Below are 21,738 nucleotides of genomic sequence, written 5' to 3'. Positions count from 1 at the left end.
TTTCAACACCGCGGCGCAGGTTTAATTCCTGTTGCACCCAATGCTTTTAATTGTAGTCAGCGATTATTTTCAAATGATCAATTTTGAAAAAAAAATGCACAAATTTGGTAAAACACTAAAACCTTATAAATAACGCGCACCCAAATTTTGAGTTATTTTTTTAGGGGGAAAAAGTATATTGTTCACGAATAAATAAACAGTTTTAAATATACTATTCTATTGCTGTTAGCATGAATCTGATCATCCATGAATGCATGCTGTAATACATTTTATATCAATCAATATTTACAACGTAGAGCTTAGACTGGCCTAAATTATAATGATAGGAGTGCAATGAAAAAATACTGCATCATAACTATGTCACTCGGTGAGTATGCCTTCATTTATATTTAGCGCATTTTCAAGACCACAATCCGGACATAAAAGTCTTAGATTTTCTTCAAATTAAGAGGCGTGCCTTTTCGTGCACTGCGCCTTGTGTGTGACGTAAAGTGGCCGTCTTGGCTGTGGACACTAAGAGTGAAGTGTGGACGTCACCACTAAAGAGAGAGGTGTAGGCGTGTATACAAGGTTAAATTCATACTGCAGAGCATGATGATTTTTGAGTGAAATCCGACGATTTTCTGAGATTGTTTACATTTCCAACTAAATGTGACTTGAATGGGATCTCATTCGACTTTTAGGTGTCTCCTGTTTGCCACAAGTGTCCTGCATGTACAGAAGAAGTGTGTACATGCACATAATCACTTGGGGCGGCAGTAACTCGGGAAGTAAAGCGCTCGTCTTGGGATCAGGAGGTCGCAGGTTTGATTCCGGTTATATGTCAAGGTGTACTTGGGCAAGACACTGAATCCTTAATACCCCTGATAAGCACGTAGTTTCCTTGCAAGGCTGACGCTCCTATCGGTGTGTGAGTGTGTGTGGATGGGTAAGTGTGAAGCACATTGTAAAGTGCTTTGGGAGGTCTTCATTGACTTGAAAAGCGCCATATAAAAGCAGACCATTTATATTTACATTTACTTTGTTTGAATTAATGCATAGAATTCAACAAATGTGGCACAACTAAGGCATTGCAATCTGTTTTGGAAAACTCCCAGGAGTGTTTTGTCATGGATACCTGCGATGAAAGGTACAAAGAAGTTTGATCTTCTGCTGCACAACAGACACGATGTAATGAAATAAATCAAAGCCTGCTATTTACTACTGTTGGTTGTTTTTCTGAAATCTACCTACATTAAAATTATACACAAAACAGTACTTTTTGAAAGGGTTTAGCTTATTACACAATAATTTGCAGTTAATGAACTTAAGTGAAAAAGTCCAGCCGTGCTTTGTGGCTTCATACTATTTTTCGGGACGCTTAGGATAGCAATTGTTATCATTTATTATTAATGCGAACATTTTAATTCAGTATTGTTTTGAGTTCAAAAAACTTGCTTTTGGAACCTGGATTCTCCTCTTGCCACCCATGATCATTTTATAACAGTTAAATCATAGGTTGTTGTTTTATCGATTGAGAACTCGACGAATTTATAAGTATCAATCTATATTTTATACTTATTTATTTTTCGTACATAACTCAGCTGGTCATCAAAACAATAAATCTAATAGTGATTCTATGTAAAACTGTATTTTAAAAACTATCTCTCTCCCACCTCTTTTTCTCCTCCTTTTCTCATTTTTATTTTTCTATATTTCTCTGTCTTTATCTATTTTACTATATGTCTGTTTATCAATCTCTGTCTTTATGTATGTTTCCTTATCCATCTTTGATGTTTTTCTCTATCTCTATCTCTTTCTATTTCTCACTCTCCTACTCTACCTCTCTCTCTTTATCTTTTTCTTTCAGCTTCTTGGTATCTGTAAATTTCCCTCAATTTTTCTTTTCCCCTCTCTATCTGTCTCTCTTCCTCTCTTTCCCTCGCTCTTCCCCCTCTCTCATTGTCTCTCGTCTTTCTTTCTCCTTCCTTTTTATTCCTTATTTCTCTTTTTAAGGCGCTTTTGACTAGTCAATGTGAGTAGCGTCATCTCTGTGCTGTTTGCTTAGAATAAACAATTAGAAAGTTTAAATTAAAAGAGGTGAAAGTTCACTCTATATATATATTCAAACATTAAAGGCTATTATCAAATTCTGACTGTTCCCCAGGCCATATATACACATCTGTTAATCATTTATCCATATGTAATTGCAGGATGCATCAACAGTGTGCTAAGCACTCTAAAATCCCAGACTACCATACACTCAAAAGTACGCTAAAATGAGGAAAAATCAAAGTAGAACTCAGGAACAGAACTTTAAGACTCTCTGCGGTCTTGCATGCTGTTCTGTTTAACACATAATGTCTATAGAGCAATAACGTTGTTCAGGGACTGTAAAAAAAAAAAGAATTCACAGTAGAAAAGACCATTTTTTCCCTCTGTAGCTGCACCATCACCATCATCTTTGATGTGCTCTGACTCACTCATGCATAATCTCTCTTCATTTGGAAAAGATCATGAGCATTGAGCAGATCGTGTTCCTACTTATGTTTAAATGCTCCAGGCTCTTTCTGAAATCTGTGAAATGTCTGTTTGGTTTCTATTCTGTTGTGTAAGCTAAAAGTAAAATATGTGAGGATCACTAGTATCTTTTTATGTCCTGTATTTCCTACAAAAACGTTTTTGTGACAAGTGTGTACTGACTGGATGGTTGTAAACAATCCCTATCGCGAATCCTTTGGAATACTAATGAGATAGGATCTAGTCACAGAACGAGTAGTAGATTGCTGTGCCGGCTGGCTGCCAAGATTGTCATATGCTTTGCCTGGTTGCTACATAGTGTGTGTGTGTGTGTGCGTGTGCGTGTGCGTGTGTGTGAGTGTGTGTGTGAGTGTGTGTGAGTGAGAACCACCAGGAGAAGTATGTGTGTGTCTGTGTGTGGAGTCAAGCTCTGGAACGGTTTGCAAGACGAGATCAAACAATGTCCAACTATTCACTTGTTCAAGTTTAAATACAAAAAAAAATTCCTGGCGGAATACAGAGATGAAGAAAATCGGGTATGAGTGATACGAGAGATTGGGAATAGTGCGTCTAGAACTATGATTAACTGTGTTATTGTTGCTGTTGTTATATTATAACTGTTATTATTAAAATTATTACAATTGTTGTTATATAATTAGTGTGTTTAATAGGGAAGATGAAGGGGTAGAGAATATAAGCATTTGCTTCTGACTATCCCTTTTCAAACGTGTTATGTAATATTAATTTGTTGTTGAGTTATTGTTTTTGTTCTGTTTTTATTTTAATGTTCTGAGGTCATGAGATCGAACCTCCTGTGTGGAGTTTGCATATTCTCCCCGTGCTTGCTTGGGTTTTCTCCAGGCACTCGGGTTTCCTCCCACATTCCAAAAACATGCATGTCAGGTTAATTGGCCCGTTCAAATTGTTCCGAGGCGTGAATGAGCGAGCAAATTGTCTGTCCCTGTGTGCCCTGCGACTGGCTGGCAACCAATTCCGGGTGTCCCCTGCCCACTGCACGGACATAGCTGGGATGGGCTCCAGCACCCCCGCGGCCCTACTGAGGATAAGCGGTGCAGATAATGGATGGATGGATGTACTGAGGAGATCTTTTCTTCCTCATGCCATGAGGCTCTTTAACTTCACCCGGCGGAGTAAAGGCCCACATTAAACCACACCCCCTACATTGCATATTACCGTATTTTTACTGCAGTGTGTATTCTGTGTAGCACTATCTAGATACTCTATATAAAACGCTACATTGGGTATTAACATGTCACATTAGGTGTTTGTGTATTGTATTCTTTTTGCTTTATTATTGTTTTGTTCTCCAGCGCAGGGATGCTGCTGGAAGTGTGAATTTCCTTGTGGGGATGAATAAAGTATCTATCTATCTATCTATCTATCTATCTATCTATCTATCTATCTATCTATCTATCTATCTATCTATCTATCTATCTATCTATCTATCTATCTATCTATCTATCTATCTATCTATCTATCTATCTATCTATCTATCTATCTATCTATCTATCTATCTATCTATCTATCTATCTATCCATCTATCTATTTTTTTTCTGTAGATGCACTTCTGCGGGCAGACATTAAGAATTAGCCTTGGCTATAATGTTATTGTATGTGACATGAGTTTATGGAGCGTACTTGTCCCTTTTTGAATAAACACATCTTGAAACTTGAAACTTTGATTTTTGTATTTACAGTCGTAATCTTGAAAATAGGGTGGGCTAAAATTCTCACAGAAAGCCAAGGGTAAGGTGGCCAAACGTTTACTGCCATCATCTGGTGAAATGGTGATTTTTCTTTTTTTGGAACAAATGTATTTTATATTGCGGTCAACATTACAGACAGGCCACATATTATTAATTTTATGACAGAGGGTGCGGGCCCAGGAAAACTTTAATCATGGGATATAAGTGGCCAAACTTTGGACATGCCTGGTATTAAGAATCGCATACCTTGATCCAGATCGTACTCCTCCATGGTGCTGACAAAGTGAGGCCGGGAGTAGAAGTTGTGCGGTCCCGGCTGCTGGAGGCCCCCCAGGCTGAAGAGGCTGCGCTCATTTGTCGCGCAACAAGAAAAAGCCCTCCGGCTCGGGATGCAGGGGTAGCGTGTCCAGCTCTTCATCTCTAGGTCAAATGCCTCCAGCGCCGTCACCGGCATCTTTCCTTGACGACCGCCTGGGAAATTTTAACAAAGCGTTTCTTCAGCCTGCTTCAAGGTTGGAATGCATGAGTCAAAATTCCTATAAATGGGATAGTGTTCTAATACTTACCGTATTTTCCGCACTATAAAGTGCATCCCCAAAAACTATTTTGTGTAAATCTTTTCATATATAAGGTGCATGGAATTAAAAGTACTGTCAGGGCTAGCATACACAAAAGAATGTCAAAATATATCAAGGATCACAACTGCAGACAATTGCGTAACTTTGATTGCATCAAAAATCAATCCCAGATGGCAGCATACCAGATTACATCCTAGGGATACAAACAACACACAAAAAAAGCAATTAGTTCGTATCTCATCATCACACTAGTCACCGTGCCAATTTATTGATTTTTATTACTGGGCCTGGCCGCGAGAATATTGTCAGACATTAAACCAGTCCGTGGTACAGCCTTCTTGCAAGCACAGAAGATTATGAACTGAATGATGTCAACTGCATTGTGGGAAGTAATTCAGTGTCCTGAAGTGGGTGAAGAAAAAAGGCATTGTGGGAAATAATTTGTCCTGAAAACTATAAATATGCACAAGGCTGCAAGAACTGTTTGTCACTTACAATGCTTAGTTTGAGATGGAAAAAAAAGTGAAACAACATTCTTTCTAACTGGTACAGCGACTAAAATACTGTAATAATGAGATAAGACATAATGCGTTTTTATTTGTCCCCACAGGTATAGTGGATGGGATCTGGCGCATTCTGAACTGCAATCTGGGTTCAATTTCTATTACATTCAAGGTTATCCCATTGCGTCCATGCCATTGGCCTTAAAGGCCCGGTCACACAGCCTTTCACGGGCGTTTCGAGGCTAAATCACGGCCAGAAATTTCTGCCCGTGAAGCAGACGCTGTTGGGCGCTTCGAGATCACGATACAGACGAGATACAGCCGTGCTTTACACGCGGTAAGAAATTCACACGCGGTTGGGCGCGCGAAAAAGTTTTGCGCTGCTCAAAACTTTAGACCACGGGTAACCGCGGGCGGCACACGTGGTACACACAAGGTAAAGACGCGGTACGAACGTGCTAGGACGTGCTACGGCCAGGACAAGGTTACACGCGGGTAGGACGCGAAATTTTAGCGGGTAATCGCGGGTGGAGCACGGTCATAGCACGTTTGTTCTGCGCCTGTATCGCGGTGTTATCACGTGCATTAGCGTGTGTATCGCGTGTAAGCACGGTCAAACGCGATGCAGCCGCGGTTACCCGCGATAAGGACGCGGAACAGTCGCCGGCGTCTGTTTCGCGGGCATACCACGGGTAAACAGCGGGTTTAGCCAATTTTGCACATTTTCCACCGCGTCTGCTTCACGGGTAGAAACTTCTGGCCGTGATTCAGCCGCGATACGCCCGTGAAAGGCTGTGTGACCGGGCCTTAACTGCCGGATTGTTAGAAATCAGGCCTGTTTGGGTGCGCCTTATACAGTAAATACGGTGTTTAATTTAATGGATGTCTGAAGAAGTGGTGCTTTAAAGTTATCCAAAATATAAAATGTTCTACTGCTTACAAATTGACCAAGAGAAACTCCAGATGGCTCCAGACAACATGTATAGGTGGTCTGTCAATCAAAACATCATAACATTAAGAATAGAAATTCTTCAATATGAGAGAAAAGAACAAGTGAAAATATGTGGCTCCTGATGTGTCAATGGCTGCAAAAAGGCAGAAAATGAGAAAAACGGGAAGTTTGGCTTAGGGCCAGTTTATTTATATTTTTGTCAACAAAAGCCGTTACAAAATGCAAAAGGCCCAAAAATATTTACAAATACAATTTGACAAAGCATGTAAGTTATTTTCTTCTTTAAATGAATTTTAAATCAAATCTTCATACCTCATTCAAACATCAAATCGTATGCAACATCAATTTCAGCTACTTGCTTCACTTATAAATGATTGCATTTCCCTTGTTCGGTGATAATAACCTTACAAACACAATGGGGAATCATTTTTTCACGGACAAACTACCTGTATGTAGAATATAAACAAATAGGACACTCGAACATGTAAAGCGATGATACAAAAAAACACAGAGGGGAGACAGCAAATGCAATAGACGAGTCCAGTGGACGAATGTCAGACAGAGTGGGATGATATTCACTGTAAAAAGTTTCTACTGAGTAGGAAGTATTACGCTTCAAGATGTGGAGGAATAAAACCTCAAATGTACAACAGAAAAGGCTTCTGAAATGATAATTACACTGCATCAAACCAGCTTCTTCTACATGTCACATGAATAGGATAGACCTAGCGCCATCCTTCTCCTATTTAACTGATTCGTTTCGGATGAAGAACTCTATCCTGACAAAGGTTCACAAGCGTGGGCACGTTGATGTTCGTTGTCAGGCGCTGCTCAACCCTTTTGAGAGTTTTCCTGGCAGAGGACAATTTCAAGCACAACTGCTGACATAAGCGCACATCCGTCAATCCGCTGCACTCACTTGCACCACCGCATGATACACTTCTATCCTGGGATTAGCTGGATAAACCTGTTAGCACGCCAATGCTTCAATGCAAAACTTGAATCCAAACTCAATCTCTAACAGTATTGTACTATGAGTCAAAATGAGATTATTTTAATTTAGACCTCTTTAATAATTCTATATCTAGTAATATCCATTAAAGGAACATGAAAGTGTTTACAACTGTCCAGGATGTAAAGTTCCTTATCTGAACAAGCCTTGGAGAGAGCAGCTTTCTTCTCCACATGGTGTCTGCTTCCTTCGTCCGGTTTTCGATCATGCAAAATCTGGAGATAGCCCCACACATAGATCTAAGATACGTTAACGGGACAGCGTGATAGGCAAAATATATTAACTAACTTTTTAAAAATACTTGTAAGCCAAAAAAATCACATTTATTCTACATAACATGAGTCTCATGCACATGTAGTTGACAAAATGTTCCACTATTTGGCTACCACGGGTACGCAAAAACCTTAAAAAGGCGTGGCAACAAGTTTGTAACCTATAGTCCCTGTACTTTGTCAACTTCAACGTGCTTTTTAGCACTCATTTTCAGTGGACTGTCCCTTTAAGAAATCTCCAAATGTGAACAATGTTGTTTACTGAAAATCTGACATGTTAAACCAGATTTCAACCCCAAATATTCCCTAACTATATCATATTGCATGAGACTCAAGTAATCCAAACGTGGTAAGCCACATGGTGCGTTTTGCGGTAGTTTGTAATCTTGTGCTCCTTGGCACTCATTTTTAGTTGCACTACACTAAACAGTGACATGGAGTGGTAAAATAATACACACTGTCCATTTAGAGAGGTTCCAGATGACATATGGATGGATGGATGTCCAAAAATGTATAGTTTGTGAACCTGAATAAAACAGACCTTCTTTATCTATGTTTTTAAATAACAATTATTTTAAACTGCTAATTTAAGTATATACAAACGCTCCCCTACTTATGACCGTTCGACGAAAAATGGCACATATGAACATTTTATTAGGAATGTCAAAAAAATTCTGGAAATTGATTTGGTTAGATTTTGTATTGTGTGCACCTTTTTTCCGAGTGAGGACATTACTGTAGTGCTTCCGGCGTGTGTTGGCGCTGTGAGAGGTCACCCAGCATCCACCCCGAAGAAGAAATACGCTTCCCTCTTTAGTTCGTGTGTAAACATTCTATACTGTATCTCCAGTGCGCTATGAACTTTGACATTTTTATTGTTTAATATCTCGTGCATCCATTCAATGCGGTTGGTGTAAAGTTCAAAGGAGAAGCAAGCTGTTTCTTTTGAAACAAAAGTGAAATAAGAAAGTTTGTTGTGGTGGAGAAAATGTTTGGATCGCTTTTTTCGGCCACTCTCTAACACGGAGGAGGAGCTCTTGAAGCTCATCTTCCAAAAGTAAGTTACACTCAACTTTATTTATCTTTATAGGGCATATAATTTTATGAATTGTTTATTTTTTAGTACAACATAATATAGGTTACTTATACAAGCCTAAAACATACTTATATAAACCTTAAGCATACAAAATATAGCACTAAAGCAAGTTACGAACAAATTCAACTTACGAAAGATCATCTCATTTGTAAGTAGGGCAGCATCCTTACATATTAAATATTTTTCAAAATACAATGAAGAGCGGGGAGAAAAACATTATGTTTTACGATGGACTTACTGGAAAACACAAATATGATTGTTTCAGCAAGTCACTCAAAATAATGACAAATCAAAGAGACTAGTGGTGAAGAAAATGTCTCACCCATGATGTAGATTTTGTTTCCTTTCACGAAAGGCGTTGCTCCGTATCGCGGGGTCGGCATCGATGTCAGCGGCTGCCATTGGTCTTTGTCCGCCTCATAAACTCTAACCAGGGCCTGAGGTGTGATGTCCGCTCCCATTCCTCCCATCGCGTACACTTTGCCATCTGTGGGCAAACAGACTATTAGGGTTGATGCAGAGTGAGATGAAGAAGGTGCTGGTAGAAGAAGGACTAAAGGAATTGTCACTGAAAGGCATGCAGGAATGAAAAATTTGCCTCGATGAAGGATTCGTTTGTCATTTTTGAGGATCGTAATACAATATAAGGAGTGGAACGGAGAGTGATTATAGGAGGCTGTAATCGTGCCAAACTTGAAGAAGACAATGAGTGTGATTTTGTTAGGGTTAGGTGGAAAAAAAACGGTATATCGTGTAAAATGCAATGAGGAAAACAATCATGTTCACAGTGTCAAATCATAATCCAGTGGAGCAAATTTAGGGGTCAATAAATAATTTGAATAAATAATTGATTGATGAAATACAGGGGTCCCAAACTCAATTGACCTAGGGGGCTGCTCGAGGCAGAGCCTGGGTGAGGCTGGGCCGCATCACGACTTCCATATTCTAATGTTCTGAAATATCTTAATTTTAAACACAAAATAATGAAAAGATCATAGAGCAGATACACCCGTCTAAAGGAACCACATACTAATTAACTGGCCGATTAGAGAAATTAAGTATTTTAACTCAGTTTCCATTTTCTGTATTAATAGTTATTTAACCTTAAACTTTCTGAACATGAATATATCATTGAACCTGAACTCTTCTGAACAAGGCTTTTCTTGCCTACTTCTTGCTGATAGAGACTTCTCAAATAGCCAAGCCACATTTGGCTTGAGGGAAGAAGCAGTAGAGACCCTCAGTAGAGCTTGAGGGTGCTCAACTGGACCTGTACTTGGACCTATTCAAATTCAAGGTGGAGAAATGATTGTATTGAATTATTATTAATGATATTTTTACCAGGACAGACAGGTACGCATGTAAATCAATGTAATGCTACAGAATTGTAATTTAAGTCAAGTCAAGTCAAGCCATTTGTATTTGTATAGCCCTTAATCAAAAAGAGTCTCAAAGAGCTGCACAAATCAAAGACTATTGCAAACGTTTATTTCAGACAATTATGACACCATCCCCTGATATTGTCAACATAAAATATAGGTTATTCATATGCTATAGAATAGAAGTGTGTTTTAAGCATAGATTTAAACATTTCCACTGACGTTGCAGATCGAATCTCAGGGGGTGAGTATTCCACAGTACCGGGGCCCGAAAGGAGAACACTCTCGAACCTGCGGATCTCTTCTTGGCTCTTGGGATCACTAGTAGGCCAGCATTTTCAGAGCGAAGGCTCCGGACCGGAACATAGGGCGAAACTAAATCTGAAAGATATGAGGGAGCAAGTCCATGCATGATTTTGTATACTACCAACAGAACCTTAAAATCACATCTTAAGCTAACAGGGAGCCAATGCAGGTTAGCTAAAATCGGGGTAATGTGATCAAACTTTCTTGTCTTAGTTAAAAGCCTCGCTGCGGCATTTTGTACTCGCTGAAGGCTCTTGACTTTAGACTTCGGGAGACCGGAGAGTAGTGCATTACAGTAATCGAGATGGGGGGTAACAAACGCATGAATTATAATCTCCGCATCCGACTGAGACAGCATATGGCGAATTTTAGCAATGTTGAAGAAAGAAAGCTGTTCTAGCAATATTCTTAACGTGTGTTTGAAAGGACAGATCGGGGTCAAATATGACACCTACATTTTTGGCTGAGTCACTCTGGGTGAAATTACATTTATCAATGTTCAGAGCTGTTTTTGAGAACAAGTCACGGCATTTAGATGGACCAATAACTAGCATTTCGGTCCTTTCAAAGTTAAGGCGCAAGAAGTTGAGTGACATCCATTCTTTTATCTCAGTGAGGCAGGCCTTCAAATTTCCACATTTTAGTGTGGAAGATTCCTCCATCGGAAGATATAGTTGAGTGTCATCTGCGTAGCAATGAAAACTGATATTATACTTGTGAATAATATCACCTAATGAAAGCATGCAAATGCTAAAAAGAAGGGGGCCCGTGTACTGAACCCTGTGGAATACCACAGGTAACACTAAAGGGCTGATGTCATTTCACCATATTTATCACAGTGCATCCTATCTGAGAGGTAGGATCTGAACCATAAGAGGATGGTTCTTGAGAGAGCATTTTTCCATTTTGAGATGTCAATATCAGAGAAAGTACATGATTAAAGCAAGTAAATTAAAGCGTTTGATATGCACACCGCTTTAGACACGGCATGCATCAAGTTCGTCATCGAGCTCCTGCTAAACACTTTGTAGCATAAATTGGATAACAATCTCAAGCAGATTACTATATTTTTGCTTTTTATATACAAATTATCTGCTCGTGAGTTGGTACAGGGAAATACATATATTTATCATTATAATTGATGATTAATACTTAAGGGTTAATACATTTTTGAAACACCCTGTATTTTAACAAAGGGGAATTAAATAAACACAACAATGAGGATGAAATGGAACAAGATGTGACAGAGAGAAAGATAAACATGTGTTAATGCTAGCAAAATCCTGAGGGAAAAACACAGTTGCTTGGATCTATGGATGAAAGGAGTTTCTTAATCGAGACATGACTAGGCGTTATTCTAATTACATCATTATTCCCCTTTTAGAAAAACTGGCATTGGAATGTCAGGTAGATTTGTGGAACATTAGTAAAACACAGTGTTGGGAAAAAGGCCATTATAAGTAACTCCATTACATAACAACCTTATTTTTTTCAGTAACAGGGTAATCGAATCATCTTTTTTGTCACAAGCCAGAAACGGAAGCAGGACCAAATAGCGTTCGTTAAACTCAGTTTTATTGAAATAGAGAGCAGTGCTTGCTTCCACGATCCGATGATCGTCGAACACGGGTAGCTGATGGCAGAAAGTGGCACTTCCGCGTCAAGCGAGGCTAGTCGTGGATGGCAGGAAAGCTGGTCGATAGCCGGGACAGGGGAACAAGGGTGGTAACGAGTCCAGAAAAAAAGGTCGTCAACAAGTATCAGGCAGAAAAAAGGGCAAAACAGGTCGATGGCCGGAACGAAAGAGCAGGGCAGAAACGGGTTACAGGCAGGGGAAAACAGGGCAGGAGATTGTCGGAGGGTACAGTGCTTGCCTAGCAAAAGCGTAGGTTTGCAGGACGGTCTGACGGCTTCCTCTTGGAAGCCGGGGGTTTAAAAAGAGTCAATCAGCCAATCAGCGCTCATGGCTGTTGGCGCCAACGGGGCATTCGCAGGTGCCCCGAATCAGCAATCATGACATTTTTTCTGTCTTTACGACTCAGTTTTCATTACTGACGGTCAAAAGTGGTGAGTTATCTTTGTCTTTTTACGGTCTTTGTCTGGGATCTTATTCTGTGTCCCTGCGTGACTTCATTGTTGAAATGCATTTATCAAGTTTTAAAAAATATTTACATTATTTTAAACTTAAAAAATCTTATTTTTTTCCAAATGTACAACAGGATAAAGTGATACTAAAAATTGCAGGCCTTGAAATTTTCCTAAAGAAAAATGTTGAAATGTATAGATCCCGAGTCTTCACTAAAAATGTATGAAATTTCAGGGGGTTTCAGTCCTGGTCCCCCAAAATGAAGTTAATTGGATAAAGTTATAAATTTCGTTTTCGCTTCGGGCACAGTCTGGTCGGTTGAGTTAATTAGTCGTTTCGGTTTCGGGTGTCAATACTAGTTGGTCGGGTCGGACTGGATTTTTTTAGTCCCAATCTTGCCTCTACTTTTAGGGTATTGTGCGAAAGTAAGAAAAGGGATTAAGCCTGAATATGTTTGTTATTTTGGCTGAATCGATCCTTAAATCAGTTGCATGAAAGCAGATTAAATTTATCTTGGCTCAGTTATGGCAGCACGGCGGGGCAGTGGTTGGCGCGTGTGCAGCACAGTTCTGAGGTCATGGGTTTAAATCCAGCTACCAGCCTTCCTGTGTGGAGTTTGCATGTTCTCCCCGTGCTTGCGTGGGTTTCCTCCGGGCCCTCCAGTTTCCTCCCACATTCCAAAAACATGCATTATCAGGTTAATTGGCCGGTTCAAATTGTCCCTAGGTGTGAATAAGCGAGTGAGTTGTCTGTCTCTGTGTGCCCTGCGACTGGCTGGCAATCAGTTCAGGGTGTCCCCTGCCCACTGCCTGAAGATTGCTGGGATGAGCTCCAGCACCCCCGCGACCCTACTGAGGATCAGCTGTGCAGATAATGGATGGATAATAGATGGGGTTTGGGGTTTTTAAGGGTTATTGATCTATCTTCGTTATTAATTATCCATTATCCGTTATCGGTCAGTTCATAATACGCTACAAAGCCAAGGAGCCGGGACTCTTACTCTCAGCCAAAAGGCCAAGCTAAGGTCCTAGCCCTTAAGCCTTGCTGCGATCATTGCGAATGCACCGTTCCCGGAGGTACTGCAATACCGGGCCGATGCGTGGAGTGGACGGAGCAAGCTCTTAGATGGCTCAGTTACTGTGGTGATTTATTCTCTACAGCAGGGGTCTCTGCCCCCCAAGGACAGCTATTACGAACTTATCACGATGACACACTGTATGAACCAGGGGTCTCCAATGTGGTGTTAAGAGGCCTGTGGACCTTTTCTGAAAATAGCTCACCAGTGCTGGGTCATTGTGATTTTCTAGTAAAATTCTATTTTTTAGTTGTTGACTGAGTCTATTTAACCTTACTTTCAATAAATAAGTTGGTCATAACATACTAGCAACGTAGTAATAAGATGAGTTATTTTATTATGGCATATCAAACTGGGTAGCCTATTAGTAACAAAGTATCAGTGGTCTTGAAAAAGGTTGGAGACACCGATACCAGTCTAGGGCCCGGTGGACGATGACCGCTGTTCTAAGTGACCTGTAGTGAATATCAGAAGGCAACAATTGAGAGAGGTGGTCGCCAAGCTGAGAGTAGTGCTTTAATGTTCTCATCTCTGCATGTAATCATTACCACTAATCATGGTACAATAGCAAAGAAATGCTGGTATTAACCTACAGTATAAATAAGTAAGGGTCAACACTAAGTGTTTTTAGTGACGCCCTCACGGCTCATCAAACTATTCATAGCACACACACTAATCATTCTATTAGGGAAACTAGGGGAACATAAACATGCTCTGGTGCTGCTGTGTCAGTTTTTATTAAGATGTAAAAATAGTGCAGGCCAAAAGCTGAGCAAGTAAATCTGCTAATCCTGTTGAAGAAATGCAAGGCTGGAAAATCGAAGGGGTGGACGAGGGGAAGAGGAGGAAGAGCAAAAAAAGGAGGTTGTCGGGTTCCAGATTGAAGCTGGGGAGGTTTGTCCTGTACAAATCTGACAAAATGAGTCACAGAGGCCAGGGACGGCGAGGAACCGATGCTCATTCATGGAGAAAGATGATAAAACCATCGAGCTGTGGTCCAAACCTTGAAGAATTCAGAACAAATCCCCGCTATAAGTTGCCGTATTCATTCTGGGCACTTTATCCCAAGACTTTAAATCAAACATAAACAATTTGTTTTTCAAAATTGTTAGCTCTAAATCTCAAGTATTTTCACTTGCAATTGACAAGTTTTTTTTTTTCTCTCACAAAAATGAACACAATATTCTGTTTGATGAGTTCCGTAGAGGGTGTTTGCATGGGGTGTCAGCAGGGAATTGAAGAAAAAAAACACAATTTTTGCAACAGGAAACCTTTTAGAGAGTTGAGTTGTTCACCCCCTCACCAGGGAGTTGAGTGGACTCAGCAGAACTTCATTTAAAATGGCACATATACTTAACTGTGGTGAACTGGTATAAGTGCTGTAAAAAACATCAAAAGCATTGTACTTTTTGCGGTTATGTGAAAAAAATGAAAAAATAGCAGAAAAAAAAATCTGAATAGGAACCGTTTTACTGGGTATCTTTTGTGTGAATTGGAATGTGTTTTTTATTCCTACTATTTTTATTTTAATACCTTTTTTGTTTTTAGGTATTGTATTTTCAGTGGTTGCAGATAAACAATTAATATAAGTCTATTCAAAAATAAGTAAAATAAGAAAAATACGTAATATAGTGATAGAGGAAAAAAAATAAGACATATACAAGAAAATTATCTGCAGAATTTTTTTTATTTCTTTATTATGTTTGAATCACTAGTATGCTTAGTCCTAAAAGAATACAAGTTATTACTGCCGTAGGGGAAATTAGAGTCATCCAGTAATTTACAAGCAAAAGTCAACTGGGAAATTACCAACAAGGGGTCCCATATCCCCGTTTGCACTTTTTTTAAAGTAATAAATGAAAGGTCTGTTGTCAACATTGTTTGCATGTAGATGTGGATGTTTCCCTTAAGCACAGGGGTCATTGGGGAACTATTTCCTTTGGTGTGTCTTGCGCAAGTACAGCCAGGTGGCGCCCATCCCTCTCCAGGCCAGCAAATGTTTCCACCTGGTGTCGGACTGGGGACCATGCTCAATTTAAATATAATTTGTTCAATAGTTCTTGTTTGTTTGTTTTCAAATGTTAAGTTAAGTTTAAATTCTATTCATTTAATATTTAAGCTCACTGGTTAAAGATCTTTTCGGGGTCCTTGGACCTTCAGTTTTGGATATTATTAACACATCGCTCTTGTTGAGAAAATTGCTTTATATTTTATTTGGACAGCACGACGGCTGAGTGGTTAGCGTGTCCGCGGCAATGTTCTGAGGCCATGGGATCAAATTTTCCGTTGTGGAGTTTTCATGTTCTCCCTTTGCTTTTCGTGGGTTTCCTCCGGGAACTCCGGTTTCCTCCCACATTCCAAAAACATGCATGCCAGGTTAATTTACTGAGGTGTCTGTTTCTGTGTGACGTGCGATTGGCTGGCAACCAGTTCAGGGTGTCCCCTGCCCTCTCCCCGAGGACAGCTGAGATGGGCTCATGCACCCTACTGAGGATAAGCGGTGCAGATAATGGATGGATGTATTTATTTGGTTCAGAATCTAATTTGTGTGTTATTGATTCGGACAGCAGGTGAAGCTCATGGTTTCCCACCTGATTTAATATATTGTGTCCAGCATTTCTCACGAAGGAAGCAATACTATGAACATATTTTCTTTGTAGTTCAAAATTATTGATTTTTCAGTTCATTGATATGGATAATAAATGATCAGTCCAAAAGGAGGATAATATAGACACCCAAATAAATAGTGCTCATTTTATTTACATGTCAAGGAAAATTAAATCAAATGAAATTATAAGGAACATTGTTGACATGAGAAACTTGCATTTGATAAAAGAGAAACTGTGTTGGGAAAATGAGTTGATTAGCGATGGCAACATTGGGATTTCTTAGAAAAACACCTGATTATGTGTTGTTGTGCCTAAATTGAGAACATTTCCTAACAAATGCGTACCAAGCTTAATGAGTACACAAACACCAGTTCATTTTGTGCCCAAGTTACCCTAGTGAATGAGGCTGGGTTTGTGGGTCATGTCAGCAGCAGGAAGCTTTTGGGGGATTAGGGGTGATCTAAAGATCTCACCTCGTGGGCCCTGCACCTTCAAGGGGGTGACTCATGGCCAACGCTCATCCTTTGTCTGGCAGGAAGATGAGAGTGGGCATCCACCTTTTATAGCTGAAGTGACTTGAGTCCACCCAAGAGGATGGGAAAAGAGGAGGGGAAACACACCTTCCCTTTTGCCCCCTGTCCCTTGCTTGGAATTGCACGCAGAAATTTGATGTAATTGACAAAAAGAAAACTTGCAATTTGGTTGCCGAAAGTTAAATTTCTGCTTTGCTATTAGGAATAGCGACTAAAGAGTCGCTTGCTGTTGTATTGGCTGCTTTATTTGCTCTGCATGTGATACATGGACACATGGCTTAGCGCTCTCTGTCAGATCTATTAATTGTCTTATCTTCCTGGAAACCCAAGATAAAAATGTGGTAGATTAATCGAAAATGAAAAAGACTCTGTAATGAGGCTTTTTTTTGCAGTGCATGGAAAATACAGTATATGACAAACTTGCAGTAATCATGGAAAAATGCTAGAAGTTAGAATACCCAAACGGCATCGAGCGAGAATGACTAAAAGATAAAATGAAAAGAAAAGCAAGTATTTTTTAAGGAGGATATGTCAATTACTGTAAATGTCTGTGCTTAATTCCTACTGGCCTTGTAAGTGTCATGATTCCTCATTGCCATCACCTGTGCCCGCTCGTTTGGCGCCAGCTGTTGCCTTTTGCCTGATTAATTCCCCTCCTATTTATACCCAGTATGCCAGTCTCTCTCTGTCAGTCCGTCAGCGAACCATATGCAAGGCAAGAACTTTGACTCTGGCTCCTGTCGGTCCCGTTTTCACTCGTATACCACCCGACTGTTCCTGATTCCCCGTTTGGCTCCAGCTACGACCCGTTTTTGACCACCGACCACGCTCTGATCTCCCGCTCCGGCTAACAACCCGTTTTTGACTGCCGACCACGCTACGATCCCCCGCTCCAGGAGATCCATTTACGCATTCTAATCACGCTGCGATCCAGTGAGCAGCTTGCTTTGCTTGTCCAGCGAGCACCAGATCGCTGGCATTTGTTATCTTCTATATCTCAATAAACTTGTGAGTAAAGGCTAAAACTCTGGGTCCTCCTCCTGGTCTGGTCTTGACAGTAAGGCAGTTTCAATATTGCTAATTGCCCAAACAGTCTTGAGTTTGTCATTATGCACATACTTGTACGCTCCTCATGGAAAAGCCAAATAAAGATGCAATGCTGACACAGGTCAGAAGAGTCAGGGAGTAAAACAATTCCCAATTTTGTATGGCAGCTTTAATTAACTCATTCAATGGAGGAAATGTGTCTGCGAGCCAAATTTTGCCATGTGTATTCATTCCTGAAGGTCTACAGAAAATTTAGTTTGGTAGCTATCTATCAAAAGAAAGCTTGAACCCTCATCATTCATTTGGAAAAAAAGTATGTCCTTGCTTGTGTGATACCTCCAATAGACAAACGATGCTTTCACTAAACATAGGGACACTTTAATTGCAGGAACACTGAACCTATGCATGAATATTCATCCATCTATTTTCTGCACAGATTATCCTCAGTCAGGTTGCGGGAGTGCTGGAGCCCATCTCAGCCAGCTTCGGGTTCAGGGGACACCCTGAATCCTTGCCCAGCCATTCGCAGACTACACAGAGACAGACAACCCACTCGCTCAATCACACATAGGGACAATTTGGAGCAGCCAATTACCATGACATGCATGTTTTTGGAATACCCTGACATGCATGTTTTGGACTTGTACTGCACAAAGGAAACCCACGCAAGCACAGGGAGAACATGCAAATTCCACTCAGAATTAGATCTCATGACCTCAGAACTGTGCCATTAATGCGCTAATCACTCAACGGCAGTGCCGCCCCTGCATGAATATTTTCTGAAATTAAAAGAAAAAGTGTTTATGTTTTTTGCACGTTTTTGGACAATGCTTCTGCTAACATATTTATACGTTATAGGACTGAAAAAGTTAATATTAAAAATAAACTTTAGTTTTTTTCTAAATTAAACTGTTCAATATTACCTCTCTACAACCTGTGCCTAAGTATGCATGCACGCCAAGCCATGTCGCCCTGTGTTTTGTTTTGGCTCTCCCTTGGTTTAATCATGTGTAATCTGATGTAATTAAGCAATGCGGGCTCTTATTATTTGCTCATCACGCGAAGAGTTACCATGGCAACTACAGCATAGCTTTATTATGGTGAGGTTTTTTTGGGGGGAACCAAATCCGTTATCATTATGAGGCAGGCCGGTGTATGAGTCATGGCAAAGTCTTTCTTTTTGAGATGTCGCTTCTCCAAAGAAGCCGCTGTGGAGAAATCTTCTGTCAGATGTTTAGATCCATCAGCATCTTTTATGTAATTCGACTATTTATAACTCCACTTTCATGTATGTTGTTCCCACCATTTGCTTAATTGACTGTACCGTTTGTCCTTTTCTCAACCCCTTTTGTCGCGCGTTTTCTTTCCTTGTGTCATCTTCACACTCCTGTCTCATGGAGACTGTAGAGCCTTTCATTCTTTTAGTTGGGGTGAATTTAGCACAGAGAAATTATCAAGGATTCCTGACAATCAGACCAGATGCCCAAGTTATCAGGTGACTGACTGGGTATGATGTTTTGTTTAAGCATCCCGAAAAGGTTTTCAACCTTGAAAGGCTTGCTTGGTGTTCATATTTCTGAATTATGTTTCAGTTTATTGTCGTAGTCCAGTTTTGTTTTATGTATAGTCAAGTCAAGTCAAGTCAAATTTATTTATATAGCCCTTAATCACAAAAATGTCTCAAAGGACTGCACAGGATTACAGTTACAAAATTACACAATTACCTGATCTTAAACCAGCATGCGGGCAAGGTATACTGTTTTAAAGTCTCTGTTTGTTGCCTTGAGGCTGGCCCATTCCTGCCTCCTAAATGATTTGTGTTTTTACCTTAGGCTTTGTTTTAATTATGGAGTAATCCATGGTTTGGATTTGGGATATCTTTTTAGTATTTTGGTTTGAGGAACTGATGCAGAAATGTATGTATTGGGTATAACAAAGACTCTGTCATCCAAATTAGCCCCTTGAAATGTTCTGCATAGTGGTTTGTTTACTCCTCAATGTGTATTGTCCACATAAAAGTTCACATACAGAGCGCGAGGTTACTTAGCCAACATAGTGTTGGAATCCTCAGCTATTAGCTACTTTGATGTGTTGATGTTAGCACTGGGGCCTACATAGAAACAATTGACAACAACAGTAGGGAATTCCTGGGGAGGATACAAAGGTCGGAGGGACAGGGTCAGCAACTCCAGAATGCTTAGTCCTGTCGGACCTGATGATGGTAAAATTGCTCACCTCAGAGTTGTGAACCGATTCATCCAGCTAGGTCTTACAGAGAGCAATGAAACAGGCGCCTCTGAAGGCTCTTTCATAACATTACATTAGGTCACATTCAGAAAGATTTTGATTCGATGTAGATTTAATTGCAATGTTGAAAAACTACTACAAATATTTTTTGGCCCTTTTGATGTTACTTGTCGCCCAAACAAAATTTTATTGTCATTTTTTCTTTCTTTTTTTCTTCCCTTTTGTATATGTATATGTCAGAGATTGACATTATTAAGACTATTTAGTGGCTATATTTGGACAGATAAAATACAGTACATGTATATAGTACTACATGATGGTGGAAGCAAAGAACTTACGTCCTTCCTGGCTGAGGTCCCAAACAGAGAGAGGGAGTGGTTTATTATGCGTCAGAGAAATCAGTACACAAGAACATGACTTCAAAATAAAAGAATACAAGATTAATAAACGTACAAGAGATATAATTACACTCATTGTTGAAAAATTACGTACTTTATGTGTGTGTGTATGAGAAACATTGTTTTTATATTTTATATAAAAACAAGCTAATTACCTTGGGACAGAAATTCAAGAGATTTACATTGAAAACCTGACAGTATACGAACATAGTATGTGTATGTATATGTGCATGGTATTTTTGTTTTTGTATATTGTATACATATTTTATCAACGTTGTACACCTAGGTTGCAAAGAAAATTTTATTGGTATTCTTATGTTAACAACAACAAAGAAAACCCTTAATCCCGAATCTTTTTTCTCTTTCTTTCCTTCTTTCTTCCTTTTTTTCTTTGTTTGTTTGTTTGTTTCTTTCTTTCTTTCTTTCTGTAGAGTTTCTGTAGTCTGTCTTATTCTTTGTGGTTTGTCACTATCATTTTCAATTAAACTATACCATACATTGCGACATCGAATGGTCAAATATTACACAGTGCCCCTTAAAAATGAATTATGTTTCCTCCTGGCCCTTTGCAGTAGTAAAAAAATCTTGACATTTATCTGTTTTGAAAGGGCAGAAAATTAGCGTCTTTTTACATATACAAAGTATATTTACATACAACGAAGAAATGAAAAAAAATATTGTTTTATTTTAAAACTATAATAATTGCCTTTGAAGATGTTTCTTTAACAAAAATTTGTGTCTAAATTTATCTTTGCAGATAATAATGATCTGCGGTTGAACTCCCACAGTTTGTCTTAACAGCACTCATGCGTATGACGGCTGGTCAATGATGATCAATGATCCCCTGAGGTGTCTTTGAGGGATGGCGAGACAAAGTGGGGGCTTGACTCCTTCTACCTTTCAGAGGGTCTATTGTTATCAGACGGATATGAAGAAAAAGAAACTCTCAACATTCATCACTCTGTTCTTTTGTATGTTAACATGTGATATTATTTTTTTGTTGTTGTTTGTATCACTTAACCACGTTTCCTGTGCTGTGTCCTTGGCAAGTACAGCCTGGTGGCACCCACCCTTCTCCAGGCCAACAAATGGTTCCACCCGGTCTCAAACCGAGGACCTGTCAATGTATTAGGCGACTGTGCTAACCACTGCACTATGCAAACATTGCACAAATAATAATTAAAAACATATATTGAGAAATATTACCTCCTGGACCGAAAATATAATTTCTAAAATATATACATTTTTTGTTACTTTACTTTATTTTTTCTGGTAGAAAACAATAAATATATAATAAAAGATTAATAAATATAACAAGAAACATTTTCCATCAATATTTGTAAACATAGTAAACCATTTTTTTCTCATTTTCAATATTCGTTCACTTTCTTTTTAATTTGTTTTCTAAAAACAAAATAT

General features: G+C 39.5%; 1 protein-coding gene across 1 annotated transcript in view; it reads right to left on the bottom strand.

Moving 5' to 3' along the window:
• klhdc8b (kelch domain containing 8B) overlaps positions 1–21,738 on the bottom strand; it is a 172,361-nt gene that overhangs the window by 40,781 nt on the left and 109,842 nt on the right. Inside the window, exons 5-6 of the mRNA XM_088331958.1 lie at positions 8,962–9,126; positions 4,473–4,697 (exon numbers count right to left, since the gene is read on the bottom strand). Coding sequence (XP_088188084.1) covers positions 4,473–4,697; positions 8,962–9,126 — 390 coding nt within the window. The remainder of the gene's footprint in view (positions 1–4,472; positions 4,698–8,961; positions 9,127–21,738) is intronic.

This window comes from Urocampus carinirostris, chromosome 3 (assembly GCF_059441175.1).
Source record: "Urocampus carinirostris isolate Australia breed hairy pipefish chromosome 3, RoL_Ucar_1.0, whole genome shotgun sequence".
NCBI classification, from domain to species: domain Eukaryota; kingdom Metazoa; phylum Chordata; class Actinopteri; order Syngnathiformes; family Syngnathidae; genus Urocampus; species Urocampus carinirostris.
Note: the sequence above shows the minus strand (reverse complement) of the source record. Positions and strands in the feature narration are given on the sequence as shown.